Here is an 18,935-nt window from a genome sequence, read left to right on the forward strand (position 1 = left end):
GATGGTCTCGCCTCCTGACCTCGTGATTCGCCTGCCTCAGCTTCCCAGAGTGCTGGGATTACAGGCATGAGCCACTGCGCCTGGCTGATAGATGTATTTATTATCTTGATTATGGTGATGGGTATATACATAAGTCAAACCTTATCAAAGTATTTACTTTATATATAAGCAGTTCATTATCTATTAGCTATACCTCCATAAAGTTGTTTGAAAAAAATTTTATGGCCGGGCACGGTGGCTCATGCCTGTAATCCCAGCACTTTGGGAGGCAAAGGTGGGTGGATCACCTGAGGTCAGGAGGTCAAGACCAGCCTGGCCAAAACGGTGAAACCCGTCTCTACAAAAATACAAAAAATTAGCTGGGCCTGATGGCGGGTACCTGTAATCCCAGCTACTTGGGAGGCTGAGGCAGGAGAATTGCTTGAACCCGGGAGGCGGAGGTTGCAGTGAGCTGAGATCGTGCCACTGCACTACAGCCTGGGCAACAGAGCCAGACTCCGTCTCAAAAAAAAAAAAAAAAAAAATTACATAGACTAAATGTGGCTCCCTGAATCTAGGTACTTACATTTTTGTATAAGAAATGTTGGTATGTTATCCTTTAGTCATTTCTGGAATATTCTGTACTTCCCCTTAATAAGAAAAATATCCTCTTGAAGGGGCTTATATCATGGATAGAAAAGGGAGTACAGCCTTAAAGTTGGCCACATGAAATGATCCAGGAAAGACAAGAAATGTGTTTTAACCACAGGTATTTCCCATACAGCAGGCAAAAGTGGTATCATGTTCCATTCTCTGAAGATATAATTGTTCTAATGTCTCTAACAACAATTACGTTACACTGAACTCTAATATAGAGACCATCTCAATTTCAATATTAGCAGGAAAGTTGCGAACAACTCCAAGATGCCATTTATTTTTTTAAGTGAAACTTTATGTATTTATAAATATATTCTCTATCTGAAAATATATAAAGCATGTTAATAAAAGAGAATGACAATAACTAATTTAGTTCTTATATAGTTTTTGCTCTGACTGCCAAATTTTATGCCTAAACATAGCAACTATATGAAAACTTATGATTGGGATTTTTTTCCTTCATATTTCCTTGTTTCAGATTTTTGATGTCTATTTCCTTTGATAAAATCCAGAAAAGTAAGAGGAAAATGTAATGTAACCCAGTAAAAGGAATTCCACAGGATGCTGAAACTTACCAAAGGGCCAGTTCAAATTCTGGGAGAGAGGAGTAACTAGCCAGGTAGGTGCCACAGTAACTGAATGAAAGCAAAGTGTAGTCCAGGAGAATGTTGCCTAAAATATAAAATCCATTATCAGGATTTGATTATGTTAAGACCATGTTCAGTTAACTATGATCTTACAGTTTATTTTCCTTTGCTAATGATTTTCACACAATTCAAAAACATTTAACTATTAGAATAAGAAAGATCCTGGCTAATTTCTAAGACCATGAACAGAAAGCTTAGAGCAAAGCTAAGACCCATTTGTAAAAGATAATAAAGTGAATTAAGACCATGAGGTTACTATCTCTAGACTTCAATGCAGAACTGAGCATACTGTACCATGCATGTCCCAGCATGGTTTTAAATGACCCAAGAATCATCTCATAAATATATGAGACATTGTAATTAGAATAGTTATTTAGGCATCTTTAAATATCTTGGGGAGTTGTAATAATTCTAGCTTACTTCCTTATTTCTTTTATCTTAGGCCATATCTGGCCCTTAGCTTAATATCTTCCAGCTCATGGAATGGCTATAAAAAGTGACCTACTCCTTTGTGCCTATAGTTGATGAAAAGCAACATGAATTCCAAAGTCTTAGCAACAACATGTTTTAAAATGCATACCACGGGGAGGCCAAAACAAGAAGAGCCTGTGTATGCTTCCCAGTACAGAGTGGTCTGATTTTCCCTCTTCTTCATCTGCTCTTCAGTGGGGTTGCACAGGTGCAAGCTTTGCCCTCACCTCAGTCTGTCTTTGTATGTTTATGTCTCTATTGCTTGTTCTGTGGATTTTTAATAGCTGTTTTCTGCTTTTTTTCTCATTCTCATTTTAATTGACCATAATATAATCCTGAAATTTTGCTTCTGTCATTTATTGAATATATTCAGCATAGTCTAATCAACAAAGAAAAAAGTGTATTTATTGAGAATTCACTACAAAAACTAGTTTTTCTGTAGGCAGAGACCTTAATGATTTTTAAATGCTTGCTAAACAGACATTTCCCTCCACAATTGAAGATGACCAACTTTAGATATTCTTTAAATCTTAGAAAATATGGTATTTGAAGAAAATGCCAAAAAAAAAGAGAGAAAAATATATTCTCTATAATCCTACCACCAAACTTGGTAAATTTCTTTCTAGAATTTTCTTCTGTGTTTACGTGAAAAAATACATACATATATTTTTTTAATGTAACTTTGCTTTTTATAGCTATACTAGCCATAGATTAAATATTATATATGAGGTTGGGAAGAGAGAGCTTACGCCTGAAATCCCAGCACTTTGAGAGGCCAAGGCAGGTGGATCACTGAGGTCAGAAGTTCGAGAGCAGCCTGGCCAACATGGTAAAACCCCATCTCTACTAAAAGTACAAAAATTAGTTGGGCGTGGTGGCGGGCACCTGTAATCCCAGCTACTCAGGAGGCTGAGGTTGGAGAATCGCTTGAACCCGGGAGGCAGAGGTTGCAGTGAGCCAAGATTGCACCACTGCACTCCAGCCTGGGTGACAGAGTGAGACTCTGTCTCATAATATATATGTATATATATACACACACACACACACATATATATGATAATCCATTTTTAAATGGAATTGGATTATAGTGTTACCTCAAGTTGGTTTTTAATTTACATTATATTGACAATGTTATATTATCTTAACACTTCTTTAAAAGTGTGATTTTTAATGTTTGCATAATACCCCTTTATAGTATATTTTATTTAACTATATCCACAATACTGGAGATGTAGGTTGCTCCAATCTTGTGCTATTATGACAGTGCTTTTTAAACTCTTTTGCATGTAAATCTTTGACTATATTTTTAACCATTTCCTAAAAATTGAATTCGTCTTGAAGCGAGTATACTGAGTCAAACAGAGTAAATATTTACTTCACAGAAAGACTCTACCAATATATAGTCCCACCTTCAGCAAATAACAGTGCTACCAGTTTCACTGCATTCTACCTAGCAATTATGATCTTAAAAAAGTTGTGACCTTGATAGGCAGAAAAACAGCATCTTGGTTTAAATCACACTTTTTAAAACAAATCTGGAGACGAAACATTTTTTGATGTCTTTGATCATTTGTAGTTTAGTGATTTGTCTGGGTTAATTTCTTTTCCATTGTTCTAAGAGGCTGTTTGTTTTGTTCTTGTTTCATTAATGCTCTGAAAATATTTGATCACATTTGTCCAAATATTTTACCCAGTTTATTATTTCCCTTTTAATTTTTCATGGTGTTTTGATGTTAATCAGTTTTAAATATATATACAATCAAATATGTCTGTCTTAAAGTTTTTGTTTTGTGTGAAAAGTTCTTCCCCTTCCTGGAATCACTCCTCTATTCTACTGTATTTCTCTCTCTCTCTCTCTCTCTCTCTCTCTCTCTCTCTCTCTATATATATATATATATATATTTTGAGACAGAGTTTCGCCATGTTGCCAGCCTGAAATGCAGTGGCGTGATCTCGGCTCGCTGTAATCTCTGCCTCCTGGGCTCAGGCAATTCTCCCACCTCACCGTCCTGAGTAGCTGGGATTACAGGCACATGCCACCATGACCAGCTAACTTTTGTATTTTTAGTAAAGACAGGGTTTCACCATGTCGGCCAGGATGGTCTCGATCTCCTGACCTCATGATCCGCTTGCCTTGGAATCCCAAAGTGTTGGGATTACAGGCGGGAGCCACCGTGCCCGGCCTGTATTTTCTACTATGTTCAAGTGGATTTGTTATTTATATTGAATGCTTATTTTCATCTGATATAGACCATGAGTATCTAACTTGATACTTTTGTTAAAATATGCATTTTCTTAACACTACTGTTGAATAATCTATATTTTTTCTTCTTCCTTCTTCTCCTTATTCCTCCCTCCTCCTCCTTTTCTTCTTCCTCCTCCTCTTCCTCCTCCTTTTTGGTGACAGCCTCTTTCTTCATTTACTCAGCTTTTATATAATTTAGATTCTGTCCCAAGTCTTCAACTCTCCCACTGATCTGGTGATCCCTGCACCAATGCCACACTTCTAATTACTATGGCACCATAATATTAAAATGCCTTGCCATCATTCTCTTTCAAATTATTCTCATTCTCTATGTTTTATTTTCCCAGATGAATTTCGGAATCATTTGAGTACTCCTTGCTGTCTAAAACATATGACAAACCTACAAATTACTTTCTATGACAAATCTCAGAAATATATTTATAATAACCAGGCTTTCCATCCAGGAATATATTTCTATACATTTAAATATTTTAAATCAGTGATTTTTGTAGTTTTCTTCACCTAGGTCACTCACACTTACTGTTTTTGAATTATTTCTAAGTATGTGTATCTTCTAATGGGTACTTATTTGGTACTTATTTCTTATTTCTAATGGGTACTTATTTCAAAACCAGCGTCTTACTGTGCATTCTTTTGTTAGTCCTAGCAGACTATTGCATTATCCATCATCTCCTTTCCCATAGCTATATTTTTCTTCAGTTTTATATTTTGTTGCATTGGCTAGAACTTCCAGGTTGATATTAAATAACAGTGAAAACAGGTCTGATTAATATTACTGATCAATATTACTGGGAATTCCTTTAGGGCATCATTATTCAGTATGACTCTTGGGTATTGGTTTGAACTAACTTTCAATTGGCTCAAACAGAACTATAGCCAAATAACCAACCTGGGGAAATTTTTAAGATAAAGTGTAGTTATGGTCCACCTAGATAGTTCCCAGCATGTGAATGGGTTATGTTTTAAAAGTTGTCTTAAACTGTTGAGAATGCAAATTTCACCACAAGCGAAGTATTATAAATTATAGTGAAGTTCCCTGACTTCACCCAAATACTTATTTGACCCTTAAGACTACAGAGCTAAGTCCAGCCTCAAGCATGAGCTTTCTGCCCATGGGGTGTCCAATAAGGGAATCATTAGCTGGAGGCTCCAGCAGATGTGCAGCAGCTCAGCATGGGTCAGCTGTATCTAAGAAGGAGTCAGTAGGCCGGGCGCAGTGGCTCACACCTGTAATCCCAGCACTTTGGGAGACGGTGGTGGGTGGATCACTTGAGGCCAGGAGTTCGAGACCAGCCTGGCCAACATGGTAAAACCCCATCCTCTGCCACAAACATTAAAAAAAAAAAAAAAAAAAAGGCCAAACACGGTGGTGCAAGCCTATAATCCCAGCTACCTGGGAGGCTGAGGCAGGAGAATCACTTGAACCCAGGAGGTGGAGGCTGTAGTGAGCCAAGATCATGCCACTCTACTCCAGCCTGGGTGATAGAGCCAGACTCTGTTAAAATAAAATAAATAAAATAAAATAAACAGTAATAATTCAAATGGTAGGCAACATTGAGCACTTGGCATACATACATATACAATATATTATATAATTTCATCTATCATCATCACCACAGCCTTCACATTAGACACTATCTTTATCCCTATTTCATGGATGAGGAAATTGAGGCTCAGAGACTTGACTTTAGAAGCTATACAAACATTAATTCACCTGGATTTTCAACAAATATTAGGAAAGAAGAAAAATCATTGTTCTGAAAAAGGCGATAGTCTTCTAGTCCAGTGCTTCTCAAAGTTTAATGTGCATATGAATCACCTGGGCAATTTTGTTAAAATGCAGATTCTGATTGAGTAGATCTGGTGTGGGAGACAAGTTTCTGCATTTATAACAAGCTTCCCAGGTAGCACCAATGTTGCTGGTAAACAGACCACACTTTGAACAGCAAGGCTTTAGCTAACATAATTAAATCCTCAGTGATCAGCTTGATTCCTTCTTTAAAAATGTGTATTCAAAAAAAAAAAAAAAAGCCAGACCAGGCATGGTGGCTCATGCCTGTAATCCCAGCACTTTGGGAGGCCGAGGCAGGCGGATCACTAGGTCAGGAGTTCGAGAACAGCCTGACCAACATGGAGAAACCCCGCCTCTACTAAAAATACAAAAATTAGCTGAGCGTGGTGGTGCACACCTGTAATCCCAGCTACTCAGGAGGCTAAGGCAGGAGAATCACTTGAACCTGGGAGGCAGAGGTTGCAGTGAGCCGAGATCATGCCACTACACTCCAGCCTGGGTGACAGAGCAAGACTTCATCTCAAAAACAAACAAACAAACAAACACCTTTCAAAAAAGAAACCTTCACATAATAGTTTTAGTCAAATCTTTAAACAAAATCCTTCAATTATGGGCAGAGGAAGGGTTCTCCAGAATACCTTTCAATTTGGTCCTTCTGGTCAATCCTGGAAAGCTGTATATGTAGATGAGGGGTTTTAGCTTCCGGTCAGAAAAAGCCACAACTTCATAGGGGATGTTAGTTGCCACGACGCCCACAATTCCATTACTACACTGGAGTACAGTCTTGTTCTTGGTTTCAATATTAATAAATATTACATAATTCCCACAAGGGTAGCAAATGGTGTTGTTGTTGACAAAATGAACATTCTGCTTAGGGAATCCTTGCACCCATCTTTGGGAAAAGATATGTCAACATCAATATAATACATTTCAAATACTTTTTTTTTTATTTAACAAAGCAAAGGGTCATCAAAATCTTTGAAACATTTCTATTTCCATGTCCTTTCTGCCCCCAGTTTCTAAGATAAAAGAACACACATGCTGGCTGTGAGATCCATTTGAGTCAATTAATTATAGAAATTTAAATGTGGACCTAAAGTCCCATAGGTCTCCCAGGCCTTCTTCAGATAACTTTTTCAGCAAAGGAAACTCTCTGACCAAACCTGAGAAAGTCTCAAAAGGACTTCTGGGGTCTTGTATTCTTGGAAGACAAAAAGTGCAAATAACAGACAAAAGAGCTTGATCTCAACACAATGGCATCTTGGGCCATTCTTTTATAATTAGTTTGATTTTTTAAAATGAACTTTAAAAAACAATTTTGCATAGGACAACCTGCTTTGTGGTTGTAAGAGGAGTAGGAAAATTGCTTATTTACACAGATTAAGAGTATGTGGCCATATTTTAGATTTTAAAATACAGATAAATGTAGAAAATAAAAGGAACGAAGTCGATGTGAATGAAAGGCTAGCACACAAAAAGAACATACTCTCAAGTAAGGAGTGCGTGCTAAGTGTGTGATAGAAAGAAGGAGAGGAGATGAAGGAGATTCTATTTTTATTTAAATATTAAAGATACGCTTGAAGATGGTGGAAAAGGCAAGTGAAGGACACTGGTTTGGTGGGAAACCTCGAGACGTTAGAGTGTCCAGGACTAGCAGGGGATCCTCTATAGGGTGGAGGTGAGGGCTGGGAGGAACACCCTAGAATGCAGAAAAAAAAAATACCACCTATATCTGCGCAGTGCTTGATGCTTTTCAAAGGCCACTATACATAAATGCAAATAAATCCAAAGCTTGTGGATGGGAGTTAGAAGGATTCAAGGTCCTAACTTTGGGGGAAATTATCAAAGGTGGCAAGGACGGGATCCCGGCTGTCGCCAGTGGAGAGGGAGAGGGAGGGGGATGTGATCAGGGGACCCGGATCACTAGCGGGAATCCTGAGCCAGAAGGAAGAGATGAAGGGTGCAGGGGGCGTTGCTGGGTAAGGGAGGCGGGGGTGGGGGAGGGCGGTCAGGATCGCAGAATAAGGAGTGGGAAAGACAACTGGGGACGGGGTCAAGGAACAAGTGGATGGGGAGCGGACAGGGGAGGTCACACGGGTAGGGAGGCTGCGAGAAGGCAATAGGGGCAGAGGGGAAGGGGTCGAAGCTGCAGGGAAAGCCGCCCCAAGGAACCGGAGGGAGAGGAAGGAGGAGGGGACGTGGGGCAAGAGGTTCCGCGAGACCCAGAGCGGTCGCGGGGCCGTGGACACCGCACCTCACGGACAGGGACGCGCCGCCGGTGGAGTGATAACCTTCGTCGCGCTCCCGGCCTTGCGCCATGGGCAGTGTTTTCCTCAGGCCGGAGCGGGCAGCGCACGCAGTACCCCAGGGCGGGTCGGTTACCTTTCCTCCGCCACCTGGCTGCCGACTGCGACGCCGCCACTGTGTACACCTGTATCCCGGAGACCGTAAGCCCCGCGCCCATTGGCTCTCTGCTTTGGCCCGCTCCCTCCTGGGCCGAGCAGACTGGTGGAAGGTCCGCCGCTCTCGACCAATGGGTGAGCGGCAAGCCAAGCGAGGGGCGGGCCCCTCCGAGTGTGGGCTGGAAAGGCCCAGGTCCGGGCCAATAATTGCAAGTAAGACTCATGCGTACAATCTCCGCGTTTTCGAAGGTCAGAGCCGGCGGATCCCTTGAGGCTAGGAGTTGAAGACCAGCCTGGACAATATAGCGACACCTGCCGCGCCCGTGCCCCACCTCTACAAAAAATTTTAAAAAGCAGCCGGGCGTGGCGGTGCACGCCTGTAGTCCCAGCTACTTGGGAGACTGAGGTGGGAGGATCGCTTGAGCCCAGGAGTTCAAGGCTGCGGTGAGCTGGGATGACGCCACAGCAGTCCAACCTGGGCGACAGAGCGAGACCTGTCTCTAAATAAATAATAATTTTTTAAAATTAATAAATTTCTAAACAGACTTGCATTTAGAGTGCAGACTGTGCCAAACATTGTTGCAATGTCTTCACATCTCCCATGATCCCCATTTTACAGACACGTAATGTGAGGAAAAGAGAAGCACATAATTTGTCCATGGCTACAAAGTTGAGTGGGACTTTATTTATATTATTTATTTATTTATTTATTTCTTGTTGAGAGAGGGTCTCACTCTGTTGCCCAGGCTGGAGGGCAGTGGCTTGATCTTGGTTCACTGCAACCTCCACCTCCTGAATTCAAGCGATTCTCCTGCCTCAGCCTCCCAAGTAGCTGAGATTACAGGCACATGCCACCACGCCCAGCTAATTTTTTGTATTTTTTAGTAGAGATGGGATTTCACCATGTTGACCAGGCTGGTCTCAAATTCTTGACCTCAAGTGATTCGCCCACGTTGGCCTCCCAGAGTGCTGCAATTACAGGCGTGAGCCACCTTGCCCAGCCCTGAGTGGGACTTAAATGCAGATCTAGCCTAATTTAGAGCTCCAAGCCCGTAAGTACCACATAACACTTTGAAATGTACCCTCTTGCTTCCTCAGGGAAGCAGACAGCTCTGGAAGTAACCTGATTGAATGGTTGGCAGCTTGTCATTCCCTTTTCTCTCCCATACCTTCCCTTAGACTCCCTCCCTTACCCTTCTCCTTCCTTTCCCTGCAGTCCTCTTACCTTCTATACCCTTCCCTTCCTTTCTTTATGTCTTTCCTTCCTGTCTTGCTTTCTTCTCTCCATTTCTTTCACAAATAGTTACAGAGCATCCCGCATGCATTCATGCATGTGCTAGTCACTTGGAAAAAATAGAAAAACAAATACAATTTCTTTCTTCTTGGAACTTAGAGACTGGTGGGATCCAGGGAGTTGAGCTAGATATCCACATTGTCTCAGATGGTCTGTATAAGTTGTGAAAGGATTTATGAAAGTGATTTTATACAAGAAATGTTGTACAATTCACAGATTGTTAGGCCTCCTAAATGCTTCATACAATGCCCTATGACTCTTACTGTACAACTTGCCTGCTTAAGTGAGGCTGGACACGTGGAGTTAGCCATGCTCTCTAGCTATGCTGGAGAGTCAGCTCTTATCTGCACTTCTGCCTGGTGTGTCCTAGGCTAGGCTTCACACCTAGGACATAATTAAAATCTCTTACCAAGGTTTTCACCAAAAATAAAAGTTGCTAAGAGTTGACATTATAACATGTAATTAAAACTACTAAAGAAACAATTTTACATGCAAGGTGTGTAAAGAAAGTAAAATGTGTTTCTGGTGAAAGCTTATAAGAAGTCATGGGAATGTGGATTTTTTTTCTGCCTACATTTAAGTGTTAAAGGATTACTTTAAGTAAAAAAAAAAAATCTAAAGGTTTAAATAAGTTGTGGAAGGTTTATAAAAATTAATTGTAAGAGATTCCATGTGTGAACATGTTGGCTAAAGTTACAGGGGTTTTATTCAGTTTTTCCATAAATTAAACATTGGAATAAAAGCACAACAGGTTTTTCTTAGATAATTGATCTGCTCTTTCTCACACACACACACACACACACACACACACACACAATTGTAAAGGGTTATACAAGGTTTATAAGACTCTTACCTTATGGTTAAACATTAAAATTGGGTAAATATTTCTATAAGGTTTTATTAAAAATTGGGTTTAACATTAATAGCACATTAATGTAAAGGTAAAATTTGGGTTATTTGGTATAACAGTCATACAGGAAGCATTATCAAATGTGAAATGGTGTTTTGCTTTTTTTGGACTATATTTGCATAAATGTGTTATTGGTATATGTTACAAAGTTATGAGAAATGCTTATAATTCTAATATGACTTAGTGTAGGTTATCAATAATTATAATTGTTATGTCAAATTTTGTGTGCCACAGAAGTAACCAAGTTTCCTTATCAATTGTGGCTTTAATAGTGGCTATCCTAAAACTTTTTATTAACCACAATTGTTTTCTTGTTCTAATCCTCTTTAGAAGGTGGTTTGTAATCAACTATAGAACTCTAGCAGGTGTTCCTAAATGCAGGTTTCTAATAACTTTGGAAATTGTAACATTAGAATAGAGGAAACAACTTTCAGAACCCTCATGAAGAGCTGGAATGTTCATGAATATCAGAGTCAAGGAAACTTTTCTTTTGAGCTATTTACAGCTTTTAGCAATTGAGTATACTTCTGTGAACAAAATTTGGAGTATATTTGTTTCTACCTAATTTTTCCAAAATTTGGAAACTATTTGTGAGTATTCTTAATTTATGTCTACATAGTTATTTGCATACATGCAATAAGGATCTGTTTTCTTTTGTAACAGAACACAATTGGATAATTGGTTATTTTACCAAGCTTTAACTGGAATGGTGTGCTTTCCTTTAAGGAATCAAACTTGACTTGTAAAGCCAATAAAAACCCCTTGGAGAATTGGCCTCAGATCTTGTCTGCAACAGTCCCTGTAAAGGTAAGTAAAGAATGACCTGTGATAAGTAAAGAATGTCACTTTCTGACAGGTCCAGGAGTCCCAAGTTATCTTGGGACCCCAAGAGGACAGGAATTTACTCAAATCATAGATATTTGAGGGTACAAACACATGGCCGAGCTTGGCTTTACAAAGTCTTATCTAAGATCACTTCTATAGAGCAGAGTTCTATCAAAGCCAATTTAAAAAGAGCCTATGTGAAAAATAATTATTCTTGTTGCACTTTATACAAATAATCAGGCCAAGTATAACAAAGCAAATCAGTCTTACCATGATTTGTCTTTAGCAAAAATGAGAAACTGGAGAGAGTAATATTATGTTTCAAGAATTATGGTATACTTGTTATTAAATTCTAGTCTCATTAGTTGTTTTTAAGTTTATTTCTGCAATTTAGGCTAACCCTGCTTGTTCCTGTAAACCAACCAATGATCTCTGACTGCTGCTCAGAAGAAACAAAAGGGATGGGTAATGTAAAAATCTGGATCAGTATTCTAATTCTTGGCACATCACATTCAGCTAATAACCCCATGTCAGCTTAGTTCCAACAGCTGCCCAATTCATGAAAAGCCTTCTAATTTAGCTTACTCGGAATAACTTTACTTATTTTGCTTTACACTTGTGCAATATATTGCTGTTATACTCTTTGTGTAGGAATACAGGACAAGCTTACTAAATGTTTTCTTAAACACGTATTAATCTTCCAGATATCACTTTTTGTCAAAACTCAAGAGTTTTGAATGGACCTTACCATACTGATACTCTCTGACTGAGCTCCTCTCCACCCTGAATGCAAGAGACCCTTATAGTTAGGCAGGAATATTATCACCCCTATTCAGCCTGAAGAAGTTACAAGAGATGGATCCTTGTCCCTCTGCAACCCTTAGGATTAAGGGTTCTCTTATAAAAGAGAGGTGGGAAATGTCAGAGGCGTGTGAACAAGAGCAACTCCATCTTAAATAGGAGCTGGGTAAAATGAAGCTGAAACCTACTGGGCTGCATTTCCAGATGGTTAGGCATTCTAAGTCAAAGGATGAGATAGGAGGTCAGCACAAAATACAGTCATAAAGACCTTGCTGATAAAATAGTTTGCAGCAAAGGAGCCTGCCAAAACTCACCAAAACCAAAATGGCGACGAGAGTGACCTCTGGTTGTCCTCATTGCTACACTCTCACCAGCTCCATGGCAGTTTATACATGCCATGGCAACATCAGGAAGTTACCCTAGTTGGTCTAAAAAGGGGAGCCATGAATAATCCACCCCTTGTTTAGCGTATCATCTTTTATTCCTTTACTTTCTTAATAAACTTGCTTTCACTTTGCACTGCAGAGTCGCCCTGAATTCATTCTTGCATGAGATCCAAAAACCCTCTCTTGGGGTCTGGATCAGGACCCCTTTCCTATAACAATATCATTACACAAATAGAATTATAGATTGAAATAAGAAGAAAAGAAACATAATAGTATGAATGCTTATGTTAGGATCCTCACCTAGTGACAAAGATTCTCTGCCTGGCCAAACTTTCGTCGGGCTCCTGAACCTTTTCCTAGGCTTGTCTGTGCCCTTCCTTGTAAAATCCAGTTTTAGCAAAGAATACTGCTAAGTCAGTTTGGCAACACTGCTAAGTCAGTCCATCAGTGTCCTCAATGTCTGATCACCCTCCATATCTGATCAGGTTCCTTATTCTCTACTGTCCCCCAGGTGATGTCTGATTACCTTGGCTTATGTGAACCCAAAATATCTGAGACAGATCTCAATCAATTTAGAAAGTTTATTTTTCTAAGGTTAAGAACATGCCCATGACACAGCCTCAGGAGGTCCTGACATGTGCCCAAGGTGGTCGGGGCACAGCTTGGTTGTATACCAAGGATTTTTAGGGAGACATGAGGCATCCTACACAATATGTATAAGATGTACATAGGTTCAGTCAGGTCATAGGGAGATAAGAGAAAAAAGATTATATTCCTTTGAGTCTCTGATTAGCTTTTCACTGAATACAACAATTTACATATGAGAGGAGGGTAGAGGAATAGTCACTTATGCCTAAGTCTGGCTTAGTGAAACAACAGGGCAGAGAAAGCCATCAGACGTACAGTTGTCTCTTGTGACCAGAGGAATGACTTTGAGTTCTGTCTGTCCTTTGTCCACAAGGAATTTCCTTGTGGGAAAATTATTTGATTGGGGTGGGGGATATGTAGCTTTTTTATATTTGTAGCTATCTTATGCAGGAATAAAATGGGAGGCAGATTTGCCTGACACAGTTCCCAGCTTGGCTTTCCCTTTGGCTTAGTGATTTGAGGGCCCCAAGATTTATTTTCCTTTCCTACCTGTCTTCAGCAAGAAGCCCATTAGGTCAATTTAGCCAGAATCTTCCATCAGCCCTGATGGTTGCTATTAGTAATTTTCCATCCACTGACCTGCTCCTTGGCTATAAATTCCCACTTGCCCATGCTGTATTTAGAGTTGAGCTCTGTTCTCAAACTTCCATTGTTGTGGTTCCTACACCTTTCATGATGGTCCTGAGTAAAGGTGGCCTTACCATGCTTTAGCAAGTATCGTTGAATAATTTGTTGTTTAACATGAGCTGAACGGGCAGTGATAGGGATGGTCTCTGTGTGCAGGCACCACTTTCACTGAGGGTCAAACGATGAGGAGGGATTGCTGGATGGGGCTGGGATGGGCTGAGGATAATTTTTATAAAGACACTAAGGCAGGGCCACAGATTGGATGAACTGGGAAGGGCAGTGTGATTGGCGCAGAAGGAGATAAGAAGAAAATACTTAAAATGAGGCTAGTGAAGGAACCAATGGCCAGGTGAAGGACAAGTTGAAAGTTCTGGCCTTTATCTTAAGAGCCATGAAAAGACTACTGGGGCTTAGAGCCCAGGAGTTCAAGACCAGCCTAGGCAACATAGTGAGACCTCATTTCTACTAAAAATACAAAAATTAGCTGGGCATGGTGGCATGTGCATATAGTCCCAGCTATTTGGGAGGCTGAGGCAGGAGGATCACTTGAGCCTTGGGAGGTCGAGGCTGCAGTATGCCATGATCTCACCACTGCACTCCAGCCTAGGTGACAGAGTGAGACCCTATCTCAAAATAAATAAATAAGTAAATAAGAGTAGGATGCTTTGGCATGCTGAATACTTTGAATTAAAGAAGATTGGAAGGCCTCAGAAGCAAAGTTTCTCTCTGACCTTTTTCTGTTCTCCTGTCTCCTGCCCGTTTCTCCACCAAAGCAAATCATAGACACCAGAATTCCTCTTCCCCAAGGTGGTTCATGGAAATTATTAATATGTATATTATGTATATTATAGAACCCCTCTCCCTCAAAGCAAAGCACAAAAACCTGGAAATATTACCCTAACCTTCCTCTGCCTTTATTTGTAGGAACTGGCCATAAAGAAATTCTCTGGCATGCCCGTCTAATGTGGATCATAAGCATCTTATTCCAGAGGAGTCCTGCTCTATACCCAGCAGGAAGGAATCCTACTCAGAGAGGTCAAGAAGAAGGTAAACAGATAGGCTTTGCTGGGTTCCCCTTTCAATCTGTTACCATTATATCATACCCTTTTTGTCCAATCACATTTCTACACAGCTGTCCGTTCTTCATGGAGCCCAAGCATAAAAATACTTTTCCCTGGGTCTTTGAGTCTTTATTTCCGAAGCCTCCTGTGTGGTGTAAAACTTTGAGTTAACAATTTTTTCATGCTTTTCTCTTGTTAATCTGTCTTTTGTTATAGGAATGTCAGCTATAACCCTTATGATAGACGAGGAAAGGTATCACGTCTTTTCCTTCCCTGTAAGACATTAAGTGGTTTTCAGCAGGGGAGTGACAGGATCAGGTCTATGCTTTTAAAAGATCATTTGGCTGCAGGATTATCAAGTGGCGGGGGTGGGAAAACAGGGAGAATTGAAATAGGCAGATCAGTCAGGAGTCTATTCCATTCTCCTAACAAGTGGAGCCAACGCAGGATTTCTCAAATTCAGCACTGTCGGTATTCTGGGCTGGATTTGGCGATTGTGGGTAGAGTCCTATGCATTGTAGGGTGTTTGGCAATGTAGCACCTCTGCAGTTGTGACAACCAAAAATGCCTGTGCACATTCTCAAATGTCCCCTGGATGGCACAATCACCCCCAGTTGAAAACCACTGGTAAGTCAGTGTATTAAAAAGTTATTTTAAAAGGTAAAAATCCATAGGATTTGGTGATGGATTGATAAAAAGAGGCAAGGGAGAAAGGAGAGTGAAGGATGTTCCTAGATTTCTAATTACCACAGAGATGGTGGTGTCCTTCACCGACACAGGGTGAAGAGCAAATGGAGACAGATGTTTCTATGCGGAAATGTGAGTGCCAGACACACACCATGCTTAGTTCTTAAAAACTCATAAAACTGACTGACAAAATCTCACGTTGCAGGTCCCAGGGAGAAGTAGCAAGGAGGAAAAGTCAAACTTTCTCTTGCCACCCCTGATGACTTTGCTTATTTGTGTTTTGACCAAGCCCTCCCCACCCACCCTCATACTTTTAACCACAACTAAGAAAGAAAGGCCACTATCCTTCTGCAACCTGGCCTGGTGTGGGGGTCAGGGAATCTCCTGAATATCATCTACGGGTATCCCCAGAAACCCAGCTAGAGACCTCCCTTAATTTTAAAGCCAACCCTAGAGCAGAAGAGGCCAGTCTTGCCCTGCTCCCAAAGTAAGTGACTGTCAGAGGATGAAAGGTAGGCAGGGAATATAGACTTCGGGAAAGAGATGCTGGCCTGGAATCAGCAGTGACCCTGGGAAGCTGAACTTACTCTGTGTTACAGCAAAGAGGAACTGAATGGAATGAAATTGAAAAGGTAGTCTGGTGTGTGTATCTTACTCTTGATATCTTGGTGTTATGGTTTAGATGGAAAGGGAAGTCTCTAGCTGGGTTTCTGGGGATACCAGAATGTTCTGACATACAGGAGATTACGTGACCCCTACACTGTGCCAGGTTACAGAGGGATGAGTGGCCTTTCTTTCTTAGTCTGGAAGGGGAAATGCAGATCATCGCAGAGAATGGACTGGGAAGGATAAGTTAGGGAAATCGGTTCCAATTCTTACATGGAAAGATTTGTGGGTATTAGAAACAAAATCTAAGACACACAAGTTTTTCTAATAACCAGTGTGTTCCACCATTTTTAGGAAGGGCCCAACTCCCCTAAACCGGCCCTGCCCCTCCAAATCTTCTCTTCCCTGGCAAATCTCCACCTCGCCACCAACAGCCTAGTCCTGGACAGAATATGCCTAATCCTCAGTGTGAGATTTTATACCTTTCTGGAACTCAGCTTGTCTTAAAGGCTAAAAGAGCAGTGGTTAACTCAAGTTCATTGAGCAAGCCGTAAAACCAAACCAGGCCACAGCCAGTCACAGTACAAAAAAATCCTTATTTCCCACTAAGGGATCATTTCAGTCCTGGCTTCTGTAGGGTTCCAGCCAAATTCCAAGATAATCTGCAAGATGAACTTTCACTAAGTTTTTCTCCCATTAATTTTCTATGACCATTTAAACATGTGAAAAGATCATACAGCATACTAGAACTTATTTTATTAAGTCAATGAGTAAGTGGTTTCCTGTTTATCAGCTAATTGTTTGCTTTTTGTGAAATGCACCTTGTTTATGAGAAAAGTCAAAAAAAGAAGTTGGCATTGTTTCTCTGTGTAAAAAGAAATAATGTAAATAATGAATGTGTTTAAAATAAAGGAATAATCTGCTATGATAGAGAGTATCTGGTTATTCTATGGCAATTGACCCCTTTTGTAGCAGTGATGACCACAATTTACTAAGCTGCTATTATGTGTTTGGAGCTCCATAGAGTCTGAGTCCTCCCACCAACTATGCTACATAAGAACCTGCAGCTCAGAGAGATGAGTGAGACTCAAAATTACACATTTAGTTAGTGGTAGAGCTGGATTCAATCGTGGGTTCACCTGCCCCTGAAGTCTATGTGTTTCTTTTTCTTTTTTTTTTTGTAGAGATGGAGTCTTGTTATGTTGCCCAGGCTGGTCTTGAACTCCTGGCCTCAAGTGATATTCCCACCCTGGCCACCCAGAGTGCTGGGATTACAAGTGTGAGCAACTGCGTCTGGCCTAAAGTCTATGTCTTCTGCACAGGTTTTCTCTCTGCTCTGCTGCCGCATCCATGCATGTTTATATAATAATAGCTAACTTATATGAAGCCACTTCTCTGTGCCTGGCATTGTATATCCTTATAATACATGTATTATTTAATCCCTGTTGTAGAGACAGGAAAATCGAGTCTCAGAAAGTTAAAATTTTTTGCCCAACATCTCACAAGTTTCAAATGAACTCGAATTCAGGTAGTTAATTGTCTTAAAAGCACTCTTCTTTCCAGCAGACTTGTAAATTTCAAAGTAAATTGGACATTTAGTTTAAACTTTGCATTTTTCTGGAAAAAGAGAGGAAAAATAGGAAATCCTTCATAATTTCAAAAGTTTTAGAATAAATAATATGGGAAGAGGCTACATTGTTATGGAGATCCTGGGCCAGTTAGTGAAAATGGCTGAATGTTACTATTTAGTGCATTTAATCTACAAATTCAGACTTCATTTTCAAGCTTCACATATTTTGGAGGTATCTGTGGAGTATAGTTTTATGACTAAATTTTGTGTCCCAAGATGCTTCCTTTACTCTTGACGCTGAAATAACTACACTAGATTAAATACAGAAAGGGTTTGTAAGTCAACATTCAAGAAAATAACACACTGAACATGTGGTTTTAAATAATGTTTTAAAGAAGAATGAGAAGGTTATTTTGCAAGACAGAGGGGATTGTCACAACATGCCCACCTGGAATTCTAAGGCAAGAATATAAATGGAGACTCATAAATCATTTGTTCAATTATTTTCAAATTAGTTCTTAAAAATTTAAAGTCAAACACAAATTATAAGATTGAAAAGTAAAACTTCAAATCAAAATTGTTTAAAGCAAATATTTTTAATTTTAATGAAATTTTATTAAATATTTTTATATAAAAAATTTGCAATTCTAATATTTATTATTCATGTAGCTGTCCAAGAATTGGTATCAAGCTTCATACATGTTATATCTAGACCTACATACATACAGAAACGTAGGACTAATACATTTTTTTCTATATTGCAAAACATTCTTCAGCATCCATGTATAGCCATTGCCAATACCACACTAACCCATGACAACCCCTGGAACCAAACAGCGTTGGAATCAAAGAGAAGCAAAAAAATAGTCACTTGATTGTACTGGGAAACAATACTTAATTATTCACAAAGCAATACTGAATGACTGAATACATTCATGCTCTCTGAAAAAAGGACAAATTCCTTAATATATTTTTCTGAGATGGAGTCTCGCTCTGTCGCCCAGGCTGGAGTGCAGTGGCACGATTTTAGCTCACTGCAACCTCTGTCTCCCAGGTTCACCCAATTCTCCTGCCTCAGCCTCTCGAGTAGCTGGGATTACAGGCACACGCCACCACACCCAGCTAATTTTTGTATTTTTAGTAGAGATGGGATTTCGCCAGCTGGCCAGGCTGGTCTGTGACTCCTGACCTCAGGTGATCTGCCGACCTTGGCCTCTCAAAGTGCTGGGATTACAGGCGTGAGCCACAGCACCCGGCCAATATCTTTTATCTTATCCAAGCATTCCCACCAGTCAGATCCTCCCCA

The 18,935-nt window shown here is 40.1% G+C and overlaps 1 protein-coding gene and 1 long non-coding RNA gene across 12 annotated transcripts in view; one reads left to right on the forward strand and one right to left on the reverse strand.

Annotated features, from left to right (window-relative positions):
• The window catches only part of CFAP43 (cilia and flagella associated protein 43), a 174,181-nt gene that overhangs the window by 98,863 nt on the left and 56,383 nt on the right, over nt 1-18,935 (reverse strand). For 8 of the 9 annotated variants that reach the window (XR_012094047.1, XM_038009539.2, XM_038009537.2 and 5 more), the window contains exons 1-3: nt 8,067-8,240; nt 6,451-6,704; nt 1,212-1,308 (exon numbers count right to left, since the gene is read on the reverse strand). Coding sequence is in view for 7 of the 9 variants with exons in the window: in XM_038009539.2 (XP_037865467.1) it covers nt 1,212-1,308; nt 6,451-6,704; nt 8,067-8,131 (416 nt within the window). In the remaining 2 variants the exon portion in view is untranslated. Of the gene's footprint in view, nt 1-1,211; nt 1,309-6,450; nt 6,705-8,066; nt 8,241-18,935 lie in introns of those variants that run through there. The other variant, XM_073019316.1, reaches the window with a different exon arrangement.
• LOC119627969 (uncharacterized) lies at nt 8,409-18,159 on the forward strand. 3 transcript variants are annotated; one of them, XR_012094046.1, is made up of 4 exons: nt 8,409-9,266; nt 11,082-11,225; nt 11,638-14,752; nt 17,244-18,159. It is a non-coding gene; the product is annotated as an uncharacterized lncRNA (long non-coding RNA). The 3 variants fall into 3 exon arrangements; XR_012094044.1 differs by having other exon boundaries at nt 11,082-14,752; XR_012094045.1 differs by having other exon boundaries at nt 11,145-14,752.

Source organism: Chlorocebus sabaeus, chromosome 9 (genome assembly GCF_047675955.1).
Source record: "Chlorocebus sabaeus isolate Y175 chromosome 9, mChlSab1.0.hap1, whole genome shotgun sequence".
NCBI classification, from domain to species: domain Eukaryota; kingdom Metazoa; phylum Chordata; class Mammalia; order Primates; family Cercopithecidae; genus Chlorocebus; species Chlorocebus sabaeus.